Below are 18,804 nucleotides of genomic sequence, written 5' to 3'. Positions count from 1 at the left end.
TCTACTAGTGACAACTTTCGGTGATTAAAATATATGAGCCATATTTCGATTTCGTGCTGTATTCCATTTTCGTTTTAGAATTGAAACTTTGATCAAACCGCTTCAAAACCTTTCCTTCCTCAAAATAGAATAACAAGCAATATTTCAAATCTGGTGTTTTGATATCAAAATTAAACTCAAATGAGTTTCTTTGTATTTTTAATATTTCTTTCAAACAAAATATATTGACCAAGACACACCACGATTCACTGCAGATTGGCGTCACCACTCGGGACTACAAGTAATGAACATTTTGTCAAATAAGTCTTCAGATTCAGCATTACATCGGAAAAGGCTGAATTTTAAATCAAGCCCTTAACATCCCGCAAGTATGCGAGTAGTCTGAAATTAGTTACACTGGCTTAACTTCAAAACTATCATAACATCAACTTTTCTGATCACCTTGAATCAACCAAAGAATGATCCACTGCCCATTTTTGTCAAATCATGGCAGACAATTGATAGAAAGTTGTTTACCAAAATGCATCTGGCCATGTTACCATGCATCTGGGACAGAAGCATTGGAGCACTCAAACTGTATTGCAGACACACATTACAGACAGAAATTTAAACAAATGCAAATATATTTTGAGTATGCACAAGAATCTTTATTAACAGCAGACAGAACACTGAAATCTGGAACAGACTGAACAGTAGGAACTGGAAATTGAGATTTTAACAGAATTGCAGGGGAGGACAATTAGGCCATATCTTCTTCTTCATCCTCACCAAATTCTCCCTCCTCCTCAGCAGTAGCATCCTGATACTGCTGATACTCTGACACGAGGTCATTCATGTTGCTCTCTGCCTCTGTGAACTCCATCTCATCCATACCCTCGCCTGTGTACCAGTGGAGGAAAGCTTTGCGCCTGAACATGGCTGTAAATTGCTCCGAGATGCGCTTGAACAGCTCTTGGATGGCTGTGCTGTTGCCAATGAAGGTGGCGGCCATCTTGAGACCACGAGGAGGAATGTCACACACTGCGGTCTTGACGTTGTTGGGGATCCATTCAACAAAGTAGCTGCTGTTCTTGTTCTGCACATTCAGCATTTGCTCATCCACCTCCTTCATGGACATGCGGCCACGGAAGATGGCAGCCACGGTTAGGTAGCGCCCGTGGCGTGGGTCGCAGGCAGCCATCATGTTTTTGGCATCAAACATCTGCTGGGTGAGCTCAGGAACAGTGAGGGACCTGTATTGCTGGCTGCCTCTGCTTGTGAGGGGGGCAAAGCCTGGCATGAAGAAGTGCAGACGGGGGAAGGGCACCATGTTGACAGCCAGTTTGCGCAGGTCAGCGTTGAGCTGTCCGGGGAACCTGAGGCAGGTGGTGACGCCGCTCATGGTGGCTGAGACCAGGTGGTTGAGGTCACCGTAGGAGGGAGTGGTGAGCTTGAGGGTGCGGAAGCAGATATCATAAAGCGCCTCATTATCGATGCAGTAGGTCTCGTCTGTGTTCTCTACGAGCTGGTGGACTGACAGCGTTGCGTTATAAGGCTCAACAACTGTGTCGGATACTTTAGGAGAAGGCACCACGCTGAACGTGTTCATGATGCGGTCTGGGTACTCTTCACGGATTTTGCTGATGAGCAGAGTGCCCATTCCGGAGCCAGTACCGCCACCCAGAGAATGCGTGAGCTGGAATCCCTGGAGGCAGTCACAGCTTTCAGCCTCCTTCCTTACTACATCTAAGACAGAGTCCACCAGCTCTGCACCCTCTGTGTAATGACCCTTAGCCCAGTTGTTACCAGCACCACTCTGGCCTGTAAGGGGGTGGGAAATTGAGCTTCACATAAGTCACTGAGTCAAATAGCAACTACAAAAGTCATTTAGTGTTCAACAATGACATCTTACCAAAAACAAAGTTGTCTGGTCTGAAGACCTGACCAAAAGGGCCGGACCTCACAGAGTCCATTGTGCCTGGCTCCAGGTCAACCAGTACAGCTCGGGGAACATATTTTCCACCTAGAAAAACAATATATATTAAGTAGCCATAAAGTAACATAAGTCAGCATAGCAAAAAAATTGATTTTACCTGAAGCTTCATTGTAGTAGACATTGATCCTGTCCAGTTGCAAGTCACTGTCACCATGGTAAGTGCCAGTCGGGTCAATGCCATGCTCATCACTGATCACCTCCCAGAACTGGGAAAAAAAGAAAGGGGAAAAAAAAAAAAAGAGCAGTTAGTGGCATTTGTTATCCAATAAAAGAACCTTTCAGTTGCACAATTACATATAAACATTTGCACTATAACATTTAATGTCGTAGATCTAATAATCAACTAAAAAAACCGTTAAAAGATATTACATTTAAAAACTAGCTCTTAACTTGCAATTCCCGCCGAGCATTACTCGCGCGCGCGCCCTGAGCCCTTATTGGCCGAGACCCCATTTTGAAAAAGACCTCTTACGTCATCAACCGCCAGTACAGCCCACCCCCAGCAAATGCCGGGCTCAACCCAATACGCAATGCGGTGTAGGCCCCATCGAGTTTCGAGAAAAAATGCGGGCAAAAAAATCAGTTCACAAAAGCAAAATTACATGTGTGGCAGACATTCAATCATATCTATCGAGTACAAGCTTAAAGCGCGTAACGCAGGAATTAAATCTTAAGCCTAGATCTCCCCACCCCCATTGAAGGAGGCAAAGTGTTTCATGGTTCACGAAAACGTTTAAACTGTGATAAATTAGATGCACAACTGCCGTCATTAAAATTACACAATTCGACGGCTTTTAAGAGGGGCGTGATAAAAAAAGTTTTTTTTCGCGTGAAAAGAATGAAATATATAACCCGTCGAAATATAATTAAATTGATTTAAATGAGTACATTCAAAAACGGATGAGAATGATTAAGCTAACTACAGTTACCGTTATACAGAAATACTCCTAAATAGGACACGTTGATAATCCTAGGGTGTGGTTTCTAGGACACCAACAGGCACAAAGCAAACTCTACAGGGGAAGAAAAGCGGATTTCAATGGCCATTTTTAAAATTGGTATTCGCGCCTTCAACAAAAGCAAACGGTCACTAACCTTAGCACCGATCTGGTTTCCACACTGGCCAGCCTGAAGATGCACAATTTCCCTCATTTTGTCAGATCTAGAAACAGCCCGTCTCTCACGTTCTTTGGCTTACTGGAAGTGCGCGCACAATGGCGGACAACATTTTATATATGACTATGGCCCGCCCATTAGTCCGCTAGGCAATCAATGATTGGACTATTCTGAACAAAATCTTGACGGACAAGAAGCGCAACCAATGGCAATAAACCTTGATTTTACACCATTGGTCAGATCTCGGTCAGACGTTCTTTCCAACGTGTTCAACCCGCCACAGTGGAGAAATCGGGAGACTTCATCCATGATGAGATGGCGAAATTGAGAGAAGAAAAAAAAAAAATGGAAAGAAAAATCACATCTCAAGCGTGGGCTGTTTCAGTCTGCTTGATATTGTACCATTTAACAAAGAAACTCATTTAAATATCTTGAGGAATAAACCAAATGCGAAACAGCTGACCCAAATACGTGTTTATGTTTCTAGGGAAGAATATTTAATAACACTTTTGTTAAACAACGCCAATATCCACATTTCTTTTCTAATGGTACATTTGATTAAATGCAAGAACATGCGGCATTTACTTATGCTGCTATGGGCATGTTTTCAAGGACTGAGGGGGATGGGTGTACATTTCTTTCAGGTTGTTGTCGCCATGACGACGAATCTTTCCAAACTGGGCTGGAAGAATTCTATGCATTAAAAGAGCTTTAAAAGTTTTCCACGGCCGAACAGCAGATTTTAGCTCATTATTTATGACTGCCATGCATTCTCACTGGCTAACGGCTTATGAAGTACTGATTTTTAATTAACTCAAATTAACACACTACATTTAGGTCTTTATAAATATTGAAATATACATATTTATATTTCCGTCTTAGGTGATGGGTGTTTTTACACCACCTCTCATATACAGTATGTAGGTCACACTGCTCGTTTCTGCTGTCTCTAATGTGACACACAATGCCCTGTTTGCTACATGACTGTCACAAAGAGGATGAGCTAAGGTTGTAACACTGATTATGAATAATATATAATAATTTAGTCTTTTCATTGCAAAAAGTCCACATTTGAGAAACAAGAGCCACAGTTTTCTCACAGCTTGCATTGAAAGGAGTCACCTCATATCGCTGAGTATTCATGATGGCGCAGCAGGGAGAAATACAAGACCATGAGATTTAAATTTTTTTTTAAATTGTGCACGCCAACACAAATGTACGATAGCGATTTTAGAGTGTGACTTTTCACAAAACCTGGGGCATCACTAGGCTGCACTTCATTGACTTGGTAGGTCGGATTGTCTAATTAAACCAGATTAGATTAGCTATTAAAAGGCTGAACCTTATGAGAGCATTAGGTTCTCAACAATTAAATTCTCAACCCAGCGATGATAACAATAAGTGTGTTCACTGAAATACTGTTGGATACAATTCATTTATTTTTTTAAACTATTAATTTATGACTGACCGTAAATGTTTTTCCTGTGTTTTTGCAATACCAACTATATAACAGGAGCAACAAAACAAAACAAAATCACAACTGTGATTCGCAGTGAAGGATTTTTATTGCCGGTTCTTAAAAAATATGCATGTATAAATCTGACCTTTTGATACCAACTGTTTAAAGCAACATTGATCTGATATTTATATTCTGTAGCACTCTTGGTCTCACCAAAGAGAAATAATCTCTGAAAATAGTACTCACTAGAGCAGGCCTAAAAAGAAGTCATGTCGTATTCTGACCTTGGATCTTCACTCCACCAGCATAGATGTTTCTATGCGTTGTATGAATTATTTTTTTTTTATACCATAACTGAGCAATGGGTTACCATAAATGATACATTTTTGTGACCAAAAAGTGATGAATGGATCAATGGAAGATATTGGCTCAGGATGGTTTGTCTTGTTAACATGCATGTTCACTCGTAAAAGAATGAAACCTTTTTACACAAATGAACAATTGCAGAACAAAGCCCATCAATCCGTTTCCTTTCAGCGCAGAATATGTCTCTACACTGCTATGTTGAATTGGAGGTAGACCACTTCCTCTGACTCAGCGTTTGTCAGCGGATTGCAGCATTTAGAACTCCATTCCCCAGCAGTCAGATCAATACTTGAGAGGAAACAGATGCCATTCCTGCTGGCGTGGCCACACCCTGAATTGATCCTGTCCACAGGCTGTAATGCTTTATTGAAAAAGATGTCATTTTAATGTATGAAAAACTAAAAATCAGCAAGAGTTAACATTAAAAAAAATGCTCATGTGTTAGAATGTTGAGATTGGCTTTTTTTCAGACTGGTAATTCAGAGATCACTATTAGTACTGTTATATAATTTATAATTATTTTCCAGTTATTTACACCTAATGATCCATGTTACCATTTAAAAATTACAGGTGTATAAACTGAAGCACATTTACTATACACTACGTAGGATATGAGTGCTGTAGCATGCAATGCCGGTGCTTAAGGGAATATTTGCCCACACTAAACAGTGCACATGTAGCATGCGTCTTTTGTCTTTGTTCCGCCATGAGCCTTTTTTTCCCTTTAGCTTTTTAAGGCCACCATGTTTCAAGATGTGATTGGAAAACTGAACATTTACGAGTCAGGTTATTTTTTTTGTTTCTGGGATTGCACATCAGTATTCAAACAAGCCTTCAAGATATTTAGCTGACTAAAGCCATGACATATGGAGGAAGTCTTGAGGTGATTGGCGAAGTGGAGCGCAAAGCGACTTAAGGTGAAGGGAGTGAAGTACCGGTAGTCGCAGAGAATGTGAACAAGGCATTCCTGAATTTAGGATTTCTGAACTAATATGATCACTACTGTTTTTAATACCACAAATATAGGATAGTATGTTTTTTTTTCACTTTTTAAAAATTTTCATTACAAAATACATAAGAGGTATTTGATGAAAAAAATGCCTTACAACTTGTTTTGAGTTTTCTATTTCATGTTGTGTAAAACCGATTAGCCAATAGTTGTATTTTATGTGACCTGACCTGGTGACATGGGCTACACGGCTAATAGGTTCATAAACATGGTATTTTACTTGTTTTGGTTGAAGCTGTTGTAGGTAGCTAGAGTGATGAGCTGCATGTGACATTTTGGGACCAGTGGGTAGAGCTGCTGACTCACCTCAGTGTAATGAGTGTCATTTGTCAGCATCTTGACAAACAATATATGCCTATTCTCCAAAATATAACAAGCATATAAGATCTTATGTTCATTGTCACACTCTTGCTCAATCTGGAAGTCTATGCCTCACCAACAAGATGTGAGAATTGAGTGGCACAAACCCTGTTGTATTCTTCGGTATGTTTTGCTGGCAAAAAGCTAGTCCAAAGACTCTTCCACATATGTACAGTTATGCTCATCAAGTGATTAAAACGTGTCTATGATTACAATTTATCAGTGGGCATCTGAGTGAAAAAAACCCACACACCCTTAAATCATAGTCTTTTAGGGAGAAGTATTTTAGTACTGATGTCATTTTTACATGTAAACCTATTATATGCGTGCCAATGTTAACGTCAGTGAAGCATACCTATAATAAAAAGTGTTTTGAATAGAAATTTTGTAATGTGTTTTATTTAAAGTAGTGATGCATGTTTCCCCCCCCCACACTGTATAGTGTTGGCCTAAACACAAACTAGTGTTTATCGAAACACTCAGTGTCATTATTACTGCACTGGCAACACTACATTTTGTTGCTGTAACACATTATTGGGTGTTGAACATTTAACACTTTAGTAAATGTTACTTTGACACCGGGTTGTGTGGTTGCACATAGACACTTTGCCGGTGTTAAAATCAACACTTTATTTTGTTGAATTGACATGAGAAAATTTGCAGTGTACATGTAGTACCTTTTTTTTTGTTGTTGTTTTTACATCTGACTGCTCTCAATGTTTGAGCCATTTGATACCCACACCACTGAAAGAAACTGTCACATTTTTGGGGCATGGAGTCAGGTCAGAGCTCCACTCACGTGATAATGCCTCTGTCAAGGTCAAACTTTGCAAAACCGAAAAAGTACTGGATCTGTAGATTTATATTTAATGGATTATTTCTGGGCACATGTCCCAATACTGCTATAATGGGTTAAATAGTTTTGTCTAATCCAGCAACAAAATAAATGCAAATATTTTCAAAAATGAACACAACACGCTGTACATCTTTTGCTCTTTTATGATTGTCTTTGATAAATATCACTGCTGGTGTTTATTTGAACATGGTGTGAGAGCAATGTAATTGTATGGGGACAATTGTAGGCGTAGAGAGGTGTTGGAAAGGAACAGCTGGGCTCATGTATACAGTAGTTATTTAAGAGAACCATTGATTCACTTAGATCAAGTTACTGTTCACATAATTCAACAACATTCAGCCAAGCCCACATTCTGTTGCACACACACACACACGCACACGCACGCACACCCCCACACCCACACACACACACGCACGCACACACCCATACTGATCCCATCAAAGTAGGTCAGCATGTCAATGCATACGTTTTGTTGAATACAGGTTACACCTAAAACTACTCTTAGAGCAAAACAATGGTTCATGTGGGAAAGGAACAAGATGAATAGACATTTAGATGAAATGTATTCAAATAACACCCATATTGTGTATGTGTTTTTCCTTTGTTTAGTTCACGGGTAATTGGAGTCAAGTTTTGTGTGTGTATGTTTGTGTGTACAATGTGTATTAGTATCTAGTGTTGCCACCATTTGCCTCACGTAGCGCAACCTACCTCCATCACACACACTTAATCACGTTGTTTCTGAGATTTCAAGATGTTCAATATTATATCAATTTGTTGGATATTGGCAGGAAATAGAACATGCTTTCCTATATGTCGATCCAGAGCATCCCAGGCATGACCAGGGACGGCGTCTGGTTAGTATTCACCAATAGAAGACCGAGGATTTTTTTAAGCATTAACAAATTTTGTACAGAACCTTGACACAAGGTGGTCAGAAATGGCATTAACACAAAAAAATGGACATGTCCTCCCTGCCGGAATGTTGAACAGAATGTTATACTGTGTCCCAAATCATGGTCAGTATCCTCCTCCGGACCAAGCCTCTGCAGTCAAAAGAGGCTTCACCTTCTGAAGCGCATCAGTAACCAGTGCCAATCCTTGTTTAATGAGACTCATTTTATGCTTAAATCATCAGTAGTTCACATTCATCCCCACATTGTGATCAAACCGAATGAGAGATAAAACTGGAGTGAATTGAAGTGGTCAAAATTCCATAGAAAGAGGAGTTTTAGATTAAAATTAATTTCTCACTTGTTACTTCAATTTGGAGATAATCTGCTACCTATGTATCAGGTTGGGATTTAATCTGCAGATTCTTCTTAACTCCAAGAGATGTAATCATTACTCATACTATGGTTCATTTTTAACAGTGAAGTTATTTTATTTGTCATATTTGTCCTTTTATTTTTGAACATTTTTCCATGAGTTGGGGAAACAGTTTTGTAGAATGACTCACCGTCATTCATGAAGATTTCTTTTGCCATATCTGTTTTAATTGCCCCTTTTTTTTGTTACTTTCTCGGTAACGTGCAAGGCCACTGGATGAAGAGGTGCATAGTGGAGACGTTCTCATTGACAGGCAGGAGACATTAGGCTCCTTATTGTAGGAATCCCATCCATCACAGCAATCCTGTGAAATCCTATGCAGTTAAAAAGAGCATTTTTCTCTGTTAATTAATGTAAATTATGCATCATTTTAATTGCTGGTTCTCAAATTGCTATTTTTGCCTCTTTTTTTTATTTCAATATGTCACAATTATTTTTGACCTGTACTATACCTGCCCCAAAAAAGGTATTCGCATACAAAATATCCAAAATAAAGAATTTAATTTCTTGAATATATATCAATTTGAACATCATTGGGCTCAATTAATTTTACTCAAAAAAAGTATGTATAATTTACAAAAAAAGTCTACACGGCCCTGGTCCACTGCCAGATTTTTGTGACATGAAAATAGCCCAAAATAACTCCAAAATACTTTATTGTGGCTTAGTCTTCCCTGAGCCGTCTCCTTAGCATCCTAGTGTAGTTTGAGCATCCTGACATTGTCCTACTTTGTGGACAACAATCATCTTGAATATTGTTTTCCTTACAAGAGTCACCAGTCATGTCATCATCCACACTTCTTATCCTGTACAGGGTTGCGGGGGTGCTGGTGCCTATCCCAGGTGACTATGGGCAAAAGGCACACTACACCCTCAACTGGTCGCCAGCCAGTTGCAGGGCATACAGATTCACCAGTGTAAACTCATAATTTAATTTCATTTGACTTGACAAAAACATCTACCGGAATTGAATGGAAGATAAAATATAAAATACTTATCGGCTGTGTGGTGGACTCTTTTCTAAAATCATGATGAAAAATGAGTGTACATGAATTCTTTTCGATGGAATTTCGGTATTAAGAAAAAAATATTCTGAGTTGGACTGCCTCAGATGATGTGACGAGGGAGGTGGCCCTGCAACCAGATTGCAAATAAGCAAAAGAAAATATTTGAAATACACTAGTTCATTTTTCAAGTTTATTTAAACTAAACATACTGACAAGTTAATGTTTGACTGGTCGTCAGTCAATCACAGAACAGTCATACACAAAAACATTTTTGTGCAGATATTTTAATCAAAATAAAATATATTAAATATTGTCACGTAGTTGGTAACAGAGTGCTTGAACTAGTTTATAAAGACATTTAAATGACCAGTTCATGCCAGTGCATATTGTGTAATCTATCTCTCCGCCAGACCTTGCCCAGGTCGTCCATTTGGAAGTAATTCAGTCAGTAACCAAGTTACGCAGTTAACGCAATCTGCAGTGTAAAACGGCTTGCTCGTTAGCCTGTTGCCAAAGAGCTCCACAATGCATCCAGTCAAGCAGCAGGAACTCCGGATATCATGTTGCACAAAGTGATACTGTGTCATGATACTGGGGGAGGGTCGAGTTCACCATCTACTCTTATTACGATACGTATCTTAATTTTACACTATTTTGTACAAGTGACACAATTCTGATTCCAATTTTTGAGCATTTGAGCAAGTTAGGAAGGGTCAGATTCTCAGGTTTCTGAAGGGGGGGTAATCCTGGGTGTGGGGTGTAAGAGGGTCTTTTTCCTCCCTGATCTACTTAGGAAACTGTTCTTACAGTGTGTGGTGTACGAGGGTCGCGGGGGTGGTGGAGCCTATCCCAGCTGTCTTCGGGTGGAGGCGGGATACATCCTGAACTGTTTGCCAGCCAATCGCACACACAAAGATGAACAACCATCCATGCTCACACTCTCACCTAGGGGCAATTCAGAGTGTCCGATCAACCTGCATATTTTTGGAATGTGAGAGGAAACCCGAGTACGTGGAGAAAATCCACGCAGGCATGAACAGAACATGTAAACTCCACACCGGAGCCGGAATCGAACCCCGCACCTCTGAAAAGTGATCCCTTAGTGCTAACCAATCGTCTACCGTGCCGACCTATATGAGTAACTAGGCTATTGGGTTCTCAGGGTGTGGTGAAAAGATGTTCTGAACTTTCCCCAGCAGAGGGCGCACTCCCAAAATGGTTGATGTTTGTATATTTCTATATGCAGGGGGGCAACTACCTACTTTCTGGGGGGTATGCAGACACATAACAGGCGCCCCACCCCCCCAAAAAATAATAGTAATAATAATAACTAGCCTAGAAATACATTTTTTGGAGCAATATAACACTTTTATTTCAAACTTTTATTGAACGTTTCATTGAGCCATGTGTGGTTCTTACGCTGATACATCACAATTTACCGATTGTCTTTTAACCACTTTGAAAAGCTACTTTTCATGGCTGCATAGTCTTCCTCTTCGTTTCTTTTTCGGTTTTGCGCCCCAGAGCACTTTTCTATTTTGCTTCTCCATATTTAACATCATCAGACGTTTGAATTGTAAACACTCGCCGCTCGCGTTCTCGAGGGCGCGCGCACTGCACTCTGTCTGTGTGAGCGCGCGGCGCGCAGAAGGTGGGGGGCGCCTATCAGTGACGTACCTCTTTTAGTAGTAGTGATAAGATCAAATCATACCCGTGAACAAACCTGTTTAATACATAAAATGGCTTTCAAAAATTATTTCCCCCTATCACTTTAGTCCCCCTCTAGTGTGGCGCCCCTATGCGTAGTTAGTACAATTACCTTCTTATAAATAGTGACGAAACACCATTAAAGTTCGACTTTTGCGCCATTAGACAACTTGAGGTAACTACCGGTCCATCTTCCACTCCATGGAACACACGTTAATGCTCAGTAGTACATTACATATCTGCATTGCATTCTTTCTTGAAGTTGAGAGGTGGTGTAAAATGTATTATACACTGATACTATATTTTGAAACTATAAAATAATGCGATTTCATTTCTATTTGGCATGATTACAAAAAATAATTACTGTGGTAAAAGCCATTTTGAGACTCAGTACATGAAAACTGCCCAAGCACATCCCTTCATGTTTATAATTCGAGAAACTGGTGTCTTGGTGAGAATGTATATATTTATATATATATATATATATATATATATATTGAGATTGAACCCACGCCCGATGCTGTCTCTCAATGAGAGGTCATCGTGCTAACCTGTCGGCCACCGTTGGCACCGTGGGCGGCACCACATAAACACATATACTATAGATAACGGAAGAACTGCAGAACAGCGACAGTCATGTCGAGCCAAAAGCTAACGAATGAAAATTTGCCTTCAAAAGAGTTTTAAAAGTGGACAGAGAAGGAGCCTGCCGAACATTCAATCGGAGGTCATTCCAAGTTAAGTCAAATTTATTTATATAGCCCTTAATCACAAGAAAGTTTCAAAGGGCTTCACATACACACCGTCGACATCCCCTGGTCTTGACCAGGCTGCAATGGATGCAGAGACATCAACATTTAACCCATATAATGATGCGATACAATGTTAGTTGAAATAATGTGAGAGTCAGTGAAATGAAGCGCTGCAGGAAGACGACTTTGGTGGAGCAGGTCCTCGCCAAGTTGATCAGAGCCGTAATCTCCAAAATAGTGCCTCCGAGGATGTGGCCAGCCTCCAATCTTGTCAGGTGCTGTAGAATCCAAACAGAGACGTCCAAATCGGTCACCGTCACCTAATTTACAAGCTGGGGAACTGGGAGAAAAGAGAATAGAAGTAGTAAACAAGCCAGCAAATAATTCACCTATATAATAATTCCTAAATGCTAAGGGATATAAATAAGTAAATCAGATGAAGCACCGCAGGAAGATGACTTCTGTGGGGCAGGTCCCTGCCTGGTTGGTCAATGCCGTAAGTTCCATAGTGGGTCAGCATTACTTTAGTGGTGCAGGTTCCTGACCAGAAGAAAGATTTCCATTGCGATGATTTCAGAACAGGTCTGCTATGGTCCAATTTCATAGTGTTTGTAAAGACTCTGGCAGCAGCATTTTGGATCAGATGCAGCAGCTGGATTTTTTATTTTTTTTTTAAGACATGTAAAGACACCATTTCAGTAAGCTAGCGTCCTGAAAATAAATAAATGAACAAGGTTTTCTGTCTTGTTGAGACAGAATCATCATGAGACAGAGCATCATCCAGCAGACAGTTTCCACCGCTCAGGCTACTTGTGCTGGCAGTAGCTCAGTTTACTGTCCCTCTGTCCATCCATCCATCCATCCATCCAAGCGTCCAAGCCGCTTTTCTTCACAAGGGTCGTGGGCGTGCTGGAGCGTTTCCTAGCTGCCTTGGACTAGTACGCGGGGTACTCCCTGGACTGGTGACCACTGATGGTGCCTCAGTAATGCTAGGAAAGCACAGCTGAGGGATTTAAACCTGGGACGTGTGAAACCATTTGAGAAGTGAGAAAGCCACACAGAAAAAATAAGGGGAAATCGCTATCTTCAATCAGATTTGTGTTAATCTTGTGTCATTTATATATAATTTTCATTCATGGATATTGATCATTAAATGCTGGCCCCAGTATTTTTCAGACAGAGTTGCAGGACTGTCTCTCAGATCACAGTAAAACAATCTCACCGAGTGCACAGCAGGAGCTTCACACACTGGCTTATACTTATAATACAAGCCAAAGCTTTACACTAAAAATGTTAATGTGTTTGTAAACCTGGAGTTTACAGTTGGCTTGATTTGGTGTGCATGTTTTGCAATATCTAAAATTAAATATTTATACTTCCACTAGCATCATCATACAAGTCATGTACAAGATGTCAATCGTTTTCATTGTAGTAGGATAAAGCACTTAATCCAAAGTTTTCTAACAGAAGTGTAAATGATGTAATTTGATTTTTTTAAAAAAAACGTAACTTGGTTGGATGCGATGCTTGCGTGACCATGGTACACACATATGTTGCTCTCAGTGGTCCAATGGATTGGTCACTGAGTGTAACTAACCATGTTCATATTTTTGGAACAGCAGCGGTGATTTTATTTATCATATTTTATTTTCATTTGAAAATTGGATTGATAGGTGCTACTTCCGGTTTAAGCTATGTGGTTTTATTTTGAATGCAAACTTCCTGTTTAGTACAGTTCACACGTAAGGTATTTTAACAAAGAGTACGGCCAAGAGTTCATATTGAGCGTCAGAAAAAGGAACATTTTTTAACTAGCACCGCCTCCGAAGAGGCAAAAGGTTGTGTAAATGATGTATCTACGTATTTTGTGTTTGTAATTATTGAGTGTTGAATGTAAAATATTTCCGCTGTTGGTTTGAAATGTGTTTCAGCTCGGTGGTTAGGTTTGAAGGTTACACGGTTATGGATAAATGTTGCTCAAAAAAATTAACCGCAAAATCACAAGTAAAGTCTCATCCTTGTTCGGACGGCATGCTACACTGAGTTTGTGTTTGCTCTGACACTGAAAAATGAGAGGGAACATTGGATAGGCTATATAATAAGCGTCTTGGATAATGGAAGGATGGACCTAGCCACTTGAAACAGAATTGAAAAGTTGAGTCCAACTCGCAGCGACCGGGAAATCAGGATTTCATCGAGCATGTATTGGCCCTCAAGAAAAATGTGGTTTTCTTAAGGCAAAACACTACCGCTTTTGTCCATATGGCGCCGCCATAATCAACAAATTTTTTATTTCTTTTAGCGTTGCTTTAAAACATTTGGAAATTATTAGATCCAATATGTGGCCCTTGTTATGCGTAGTATTTGTTACATATTGAGTAGGCACAAAAGGGCCAGGAGTTATTTTTCCATCTTTTAGATTAACATGTATGCTAAAAAAACAAACACAAAAAAAAGTCAAAATCAATGCACACAATCGACAATAACTTGGCAAACTCATTGACATGCTATATGCTGTACTTCAAAGGTCTGTAAAATATTGCAAAAAATCTTCTGGCTTTTCAATGTACTGTTTTTTTTTTACTTGAAAAGCCCTTAAAATTGAAGTGGTGAGAACATTTTTGCAATAAAATACAAGAGTAAATAACATTTTGGTCAATAATTTGAGTTACTAATGAATTACCTTGTGGGAGGACATTTTCACTGAAGTATGGTTTCGAGTTGATGTTGCCAGCTGGTCGACACTGCCCAACAACAATAACCTTGTTGCCATCCGTGGCCATACCCACTCCCAGATGGGTGCTTGCTTTCCACACAACCTGCGTAAAATGACCTGTAAGATGAAACACCCGCAGGAATGTTTATGTGGATTTGCTCTACCACAGGCATTACGCCAAGACTTATTCAAACCACATCAATACAGTCTGGTAGGATACAATTTGAGTCAAATACTGCCTCCTCGCATCTAATCCAAAGCAAAATAATCACAATAAATATATCACAAAATATTAAAGTAATACTTAATTTTGAGTCTCTTTGTAACATTGCTGCTACGAATTTAGACCATTGCATGTTTCGGAATGTGTACATGCACAAAAAACATCGGGCCCAATTTTTGTTCTCGGCGCAAGTCCAGCACAAAGCGCAGTCGAACTGTGCACATGGGTGGAGTTTGAGTTATTGTGGTAAGTCTTTTGCCAAACTTCACACAGCTACAATTGGGCGTTACTGGCTTTTGCACCGTTGTCGATAGAATGTAGCCTTTTGCTGGCCAATTGTGGTGGAATCACTCATTTGCATTAAATTCAGGACGGTTGGCGCCGAGGTGCTTTCATGCTTGACATTGTGGGAACAGAAACACATTTGCGGATGATAAAGTCGGCCACGAATGTGATGCGGTCAATTGGAGAACGCCTTGCACCCACGACTGTACGTCAGTGTGTGACACCCAACAGTTGTGCCAACAGTCAGGGGGATGCTATTAAAATTCTGATAATTCAGTCAATGAATAGATTTCAACAATGATTCAGAGGGATGAATATAGATGACATAACCCAACATCACCAGTACCACATAATAGACCTCCTTTTTGGTAGTCTAAAATGTCTAGTTTTTGTCACCAAATTGCGAGATCCGGCAGGGGCTGGAATGCCCAGCGAGGCATAGCGCATTTACCAAGACACAGTGAATGAGACTTGTCCCGGAAGGGGCTTATGTATTTTTGTGGAAGCAATATCTCAGCTCAGTTGGTGTTGTTTTACCTGTGTTTCCACTGAATCCTGGGTTGCTCCAGCTGTAGTGCTTGACTTCACCATACCATGACTCTACTGCTTCTTTCCCTAAACAAGAGAAACGGTATTACAATTACAATTCCACGCAAACAATATACACATAAGAAAAGGAAACAAAATCATACAGTTGAGCCATTAATGTGTAACAATTTGCACTTTCCGGTCACATGAGGTAATAACAAAACAGAAGAACATGTGCTAAAATCAACTTTTAACACTAGTTATAGTGTTTTGAATTGGAAATGCACCTGTTAGTTTAATTGGTACCAAGCTCCACTGGGAAAAAATATTCTCTCCATCACTGCTGCCACTGTGCTTTAGAACACCCAAAACCAGCAAATGATCTGCCCATTTCTGAGCCGTCGCATTAAGCTCGCTGCTAAGAGTCATAGGTGGTGTGTTGTGCTGTTCTCTGTAGACGTTGTGAGCTGCCAGGAACTCCTGTTGAAAGCTTGCATCTGATGATCAAATTATAAACTAGCGTTGTGTTGCGAAAACAAGCTTGCGGCCAGCATGGCTGCAGGAATTGTTCCTTAAATACGAGTGCACTCACCTGCCATTTTTGTCTGATGATTAAAGGCTGAAAAAGGAAACAAATGGGTGCAGTTAAAAATGAAACGACATTACTATTTTTGCCCATCGAATAAATATTGAAGGCAGGATAGTGTTAGTGTGTTAGTAATAATGTGGTGATGAGATCATGACACTAACATGTCAAACAAAAGCTAATACAAATTACCTCTGGAGGAATGACTTGTAAGAAAGACTCCCTTTCCTGTCTCAAAATCAGCTGTCTTGACATTTATATACATGAGATGTGGAGGCGGAGACAGGAACCCAGCCTTTGCTTGTTATTACCTCAGTGTGATCATCAGCAGGCTTCTTTGCAACTTGTTCTGTTTCGGAACTTCCTGTTTTGTCATTCAGTTCCCTATACGCCTAGAAAGCACATCAGATAATACCCTAATGTTGATACTTTATACTGTATTTATTTTTATAGTTGAAAAGCAATAGAGGTAGTAGTTCAAAAGGTGTTATTCCGTGGTGGTTTCTTTGTTGAGCATTTGCATGTGACAACTACAGATTCAAACAGGTTTTGTGGCTTTGTCTGGGCTCCGCCTCTTTTCGGCTTTCACAAGTTCTCTGACCACAAAGCAGCTTCAGCTTTAATTTTGGAAATTAATATTGCGCAAACACACAGATTCCATATATGTGCAGATTGCAGCAAATACTACTACAAAAGAAAAAACTGATCCTATATGTCATCCTGGAGTAGGGGTTGGTTACGGTGGGTTTAACGTGCAGAGACTTGAATGTAACATACGGACAGAACATTCCAAAGCACCTGGATCTCAATAATTCAAATCACAGCACGACACTGTCTTTGACACTTACACTGAAAATATGCCAACATTTTTTCAATAATGCACCCTTAGTCCGATATTTTTTTTCAGCCAAGGACCCACCCACTAACCAGCGCAAAGCATTTTTGGATGGAAAAAAAAAAAAACTTCGAACAGAGTGCTGTGCCATAATGTCTGATTTATTAAACTTTGGAACTTCATCTGAAATGGTATCTGTAGAAGTATTTGGGAATCAAAAGATTAAAACAAAAAACCCAGAAATTTTGTCTGAATTATAAATAAATATTTGTGGACAAATTAATAAAGTGTTCTCCTTTGGATCATAATACAGAAAGTATAGTGACACGTTTCAGCCTGTGCTTCACTGAGGATCTTTGTTGTCCTTTGTGGTAGGATAGATACTGCTGTATGATCAAGTTCCTTTTTTTATCATGGATTCTACATTTTAAATGTTTTTTTTTTTAATTTCCTGAGCTGGGCAGGGGGCATAATCGTCCGGCCCTCCAGACATGTGCATGTCTGTTTTTATTGAACCAGTTTACATCACAGTGTCTTAATATATTAAAATGTTCAACTGCATATAGAAAATAGCCCCAGCTTTACTCCAAGAAACAACATACTGTCATCCAGCCCCCACCACACCCCGTGCAAAGGGGCTCTCACATATAGATTCCCCATCCAAAGATGGCACACATTCAGTGCAAGAACTAATTTTGTGCAATTTATCACATAAACCAACACACTCAATTTGTGCTCTTCATGCCACGCCAGGTGGATTTCCACTACTTTGGCCCCATCCTCTTTACACCTCTGGATGCACTTAACAGCCTTAGGGTTGGAGACGCTGATGATCGATGTCTGCTTTCCTGTGGTTAACACTTGTATTTATATCTTTCTTTCGCTCAGCAACAGAGAACAGTTTCTCCTTTCACAAATTAATCGAGGACAGTCAATCAGGGTGACCTGCAGCCTCCTTTTGAGCGCACCGCAACTTTCATTTTGAATGTAATTATCCATCCATCATAGGGACATGGAAGGACTGGAGTCTATCCTAGTTAGCGGGGTACCCTGGACTGGTTGCCAGCCAATCACAGGGCTCATATCGACAAACAACCATTCACACTCATATTCACACCCCTTATGTGCAAGTGTAGCGCAAAGTGCAGTTTAAATGTGCGTGTGGATGGAGTTTTCTTTCTTTTGGTATTTTCCTAGACTTTGCATAGGTACAAATGGGCAAATTATGGTGTTGTGGGATGGGACGTAGGTGACTCACAGCCAATCGTAGTCATTCCCCTCATTTCCATTAAAATCAGGACAGTCGAAGAGCCCCCAGGGCTTGACGTTGCAAAAGCATAAATAGACTAAAAACAGTTCAGAACCTTAGCGGTGCTTCAGAACGTGAACAAGATAGGTGGTCTTCTCACTCATCTCCCTTCTACTTTGCATACTCCCCAGCATTTCTAGTTGAATAATGATATCGGATATCTTCAGCACCGCAACCTTCTCTGTGCATTCAAGAAATGTCGGGGTGCTCAACCAAAAAACATTTTCACTAACCCTTGTCTTCCTGGCAGATTTGAAAAAGATGCCTGGCACCAGGTGACAGGATATCTTTTCCTTCCACTTGATGTCACTTCACAATTGCATTTCACCGAAAACTGTCATGAGCCTGAGCTATGGTAGCCAATAAGTGATGTTATTTTTTAGTAG

At 40.1% G+C, this 18,804-nt stretch overlaps 2 protein-coding genes across 6 annotated transcripts; both read right to left on the bottom strand.

Moving 5' to 3' along the window:
• Positions 1 to 623: 623 nt before the first annotated feature.
• LOC148344674 (tubulin beta-1 chain) lies at positions 624 to 3,189 on the bottom strand. 2 transcript variants are annotated; one of them, XM_088301507.1, is made up of 4 exons: positions 3,071 to 3,189; positions 2,073 to 2,181; positions 1,892 to 2,002; positions 624 to 1,800 (listed from the first exon to the last, which is right to left on the bottom strand). In XM_088301507.1, the coding sequence occupies exons 1-4, from the start codon at positions 3,125 to 3,127 to the stop codon at positions 740 to 742; spliced, it is 1,338 nt and encodes a 445-aa protein (XP_088157633.1). In that variant the 5' UTR covers positions 3,128 to 3,189; the 3' UTR covers positions 624 to 739. The 2 variants fall into 2 exon arrangements, with proteins under 2 accessions (XP_088157633.1, XP_088157641.1); XM_088301515.1 differs by lacking the exons at positions 1,892 to 2,002; positions 3,071 to 3,189 and having other exon boundaries at positions 624 to 1,684; positions 2,073 to 2,129.
• Positions 3,190 to 11,932: 8,743 nt separating this feature from the next.
• On the bottom strand, positions 11,933 to 16,634 carry LOC148344673 (Golgi-associated plant pathogenesis-related protein 1-like). Of its 4 annotated transcripts, XR_015845595.1 has the most exons (7): positions 16,467 to 16,629; positions 16,281 to 16,307; positions 15,976 to 16,185; positions 15,698 to 15,775; positions 14,620 to 14,769; positions 12,382 to 12,954; positions 11,933 to 12,276 (listed from the first exon to the last, which is right to left on the bottom strand). XR_015845595.1 is itself a non-coding variant. In XM_088306741.1 (6 exons), exons 1-6 carry the CDS (start codon positions 16,537 to 16,539, stop codon positions 12,257 to 12,259), a joined length of 558 nt encoding a protein of 185 aa, XP_088162867.1. In that variant the 5' UTR covers positions 16,540 to 16,633; the 3' UTR covers positions 11,933 to 12,256. The 4 variants fall into 4 exon arrangements, 2 of the variants coding, with proteins under 2 accessions (XP_088162867.1, XP_088162860.1); XR_015845597.1 differs by lacking the exon at positions 15,976 to 16,185 and having other exon boundaries at positions 16,467 to 16,634; XM_088306741.1 differs by lacking the exon at positions 12,382 to 12,954 and having other exon boundaries at positions 16,467 to 16,633.
• Between the last annotated feature and the right edge of the window lie 2,170 nt (positions 16,635 to 18,804).

This window comes from Idiotropiscis lumnitzeri, chromosome 1, assembly GCF_059441095.1.
Source record: "Idiotropiscis lumnitzeri isolate Australia: NSW breed Sydney's pygmy pipehorse chromosome 1, RoL_Ilum_1.0, whole genome shotgun sequence".
In the NCBI taxonomy this organism is placed as follows: domain Eukaryota; kingdom Metazoa; phylum Chordata; class Actinopteri; order Syngnathiformes; family Syngnathidae; genus Idiotropiscis; species Idiotropiscis lumnitzeri.
The sequence above is the reverse complement of the archived record's forward strand: the minus strand, read 5'-3'. Positions and strand labels throughout refer to the sequence as shown.

Excerpts from the sequence above, each read along its gene's own strand:
- LOC148344673 (XM_088306734.1), bottom strand. The coding sequence starts at position 16,539 with ATGTATATAAATGTCAAGACAGCTGATTTTGAGACAGGAAAGGGAGTC. Across the intron at positions 16,308-16,466 it reads TACAAGTCATTCCTCCAGAG|CCTTTAATCATCAGACAAAA; the intron begins GTAATTTGTATT and ends TTCCTTTTTCAG. Across the intron at positions 15,776-15,975 it reads GGTACCAATTAAACTAACAG|GGAAAGAAGCAGTAGAGTCA; the intron begins GTGCATTTCCAA and ends TCTCTTGTTTAG.
- LOC148344674 (XM_088301507.1), bottom strand. The coding sequence starts at position 3,127 with ATGAGGGAAATTGTGCATCTTCAGGCTGGCCAGTGTGGAAACCAGATC. Across the intron at positions 2,003-2,072 it reads CTACTACAATGAAGCTTCAG|GTGGAAAATATGTTCCCCGA; the intron begins GTAAAATCAATT and ends TTGTTTTTCTAG. Across the intron at positions 1,801-1,891 it reads ACCAGACAACTTTGTTTTTG|GCCAGAGTGGTGCTGGTAAC; the intron begins GTAAGATGTCAT and ends ACCCCCTTACAG.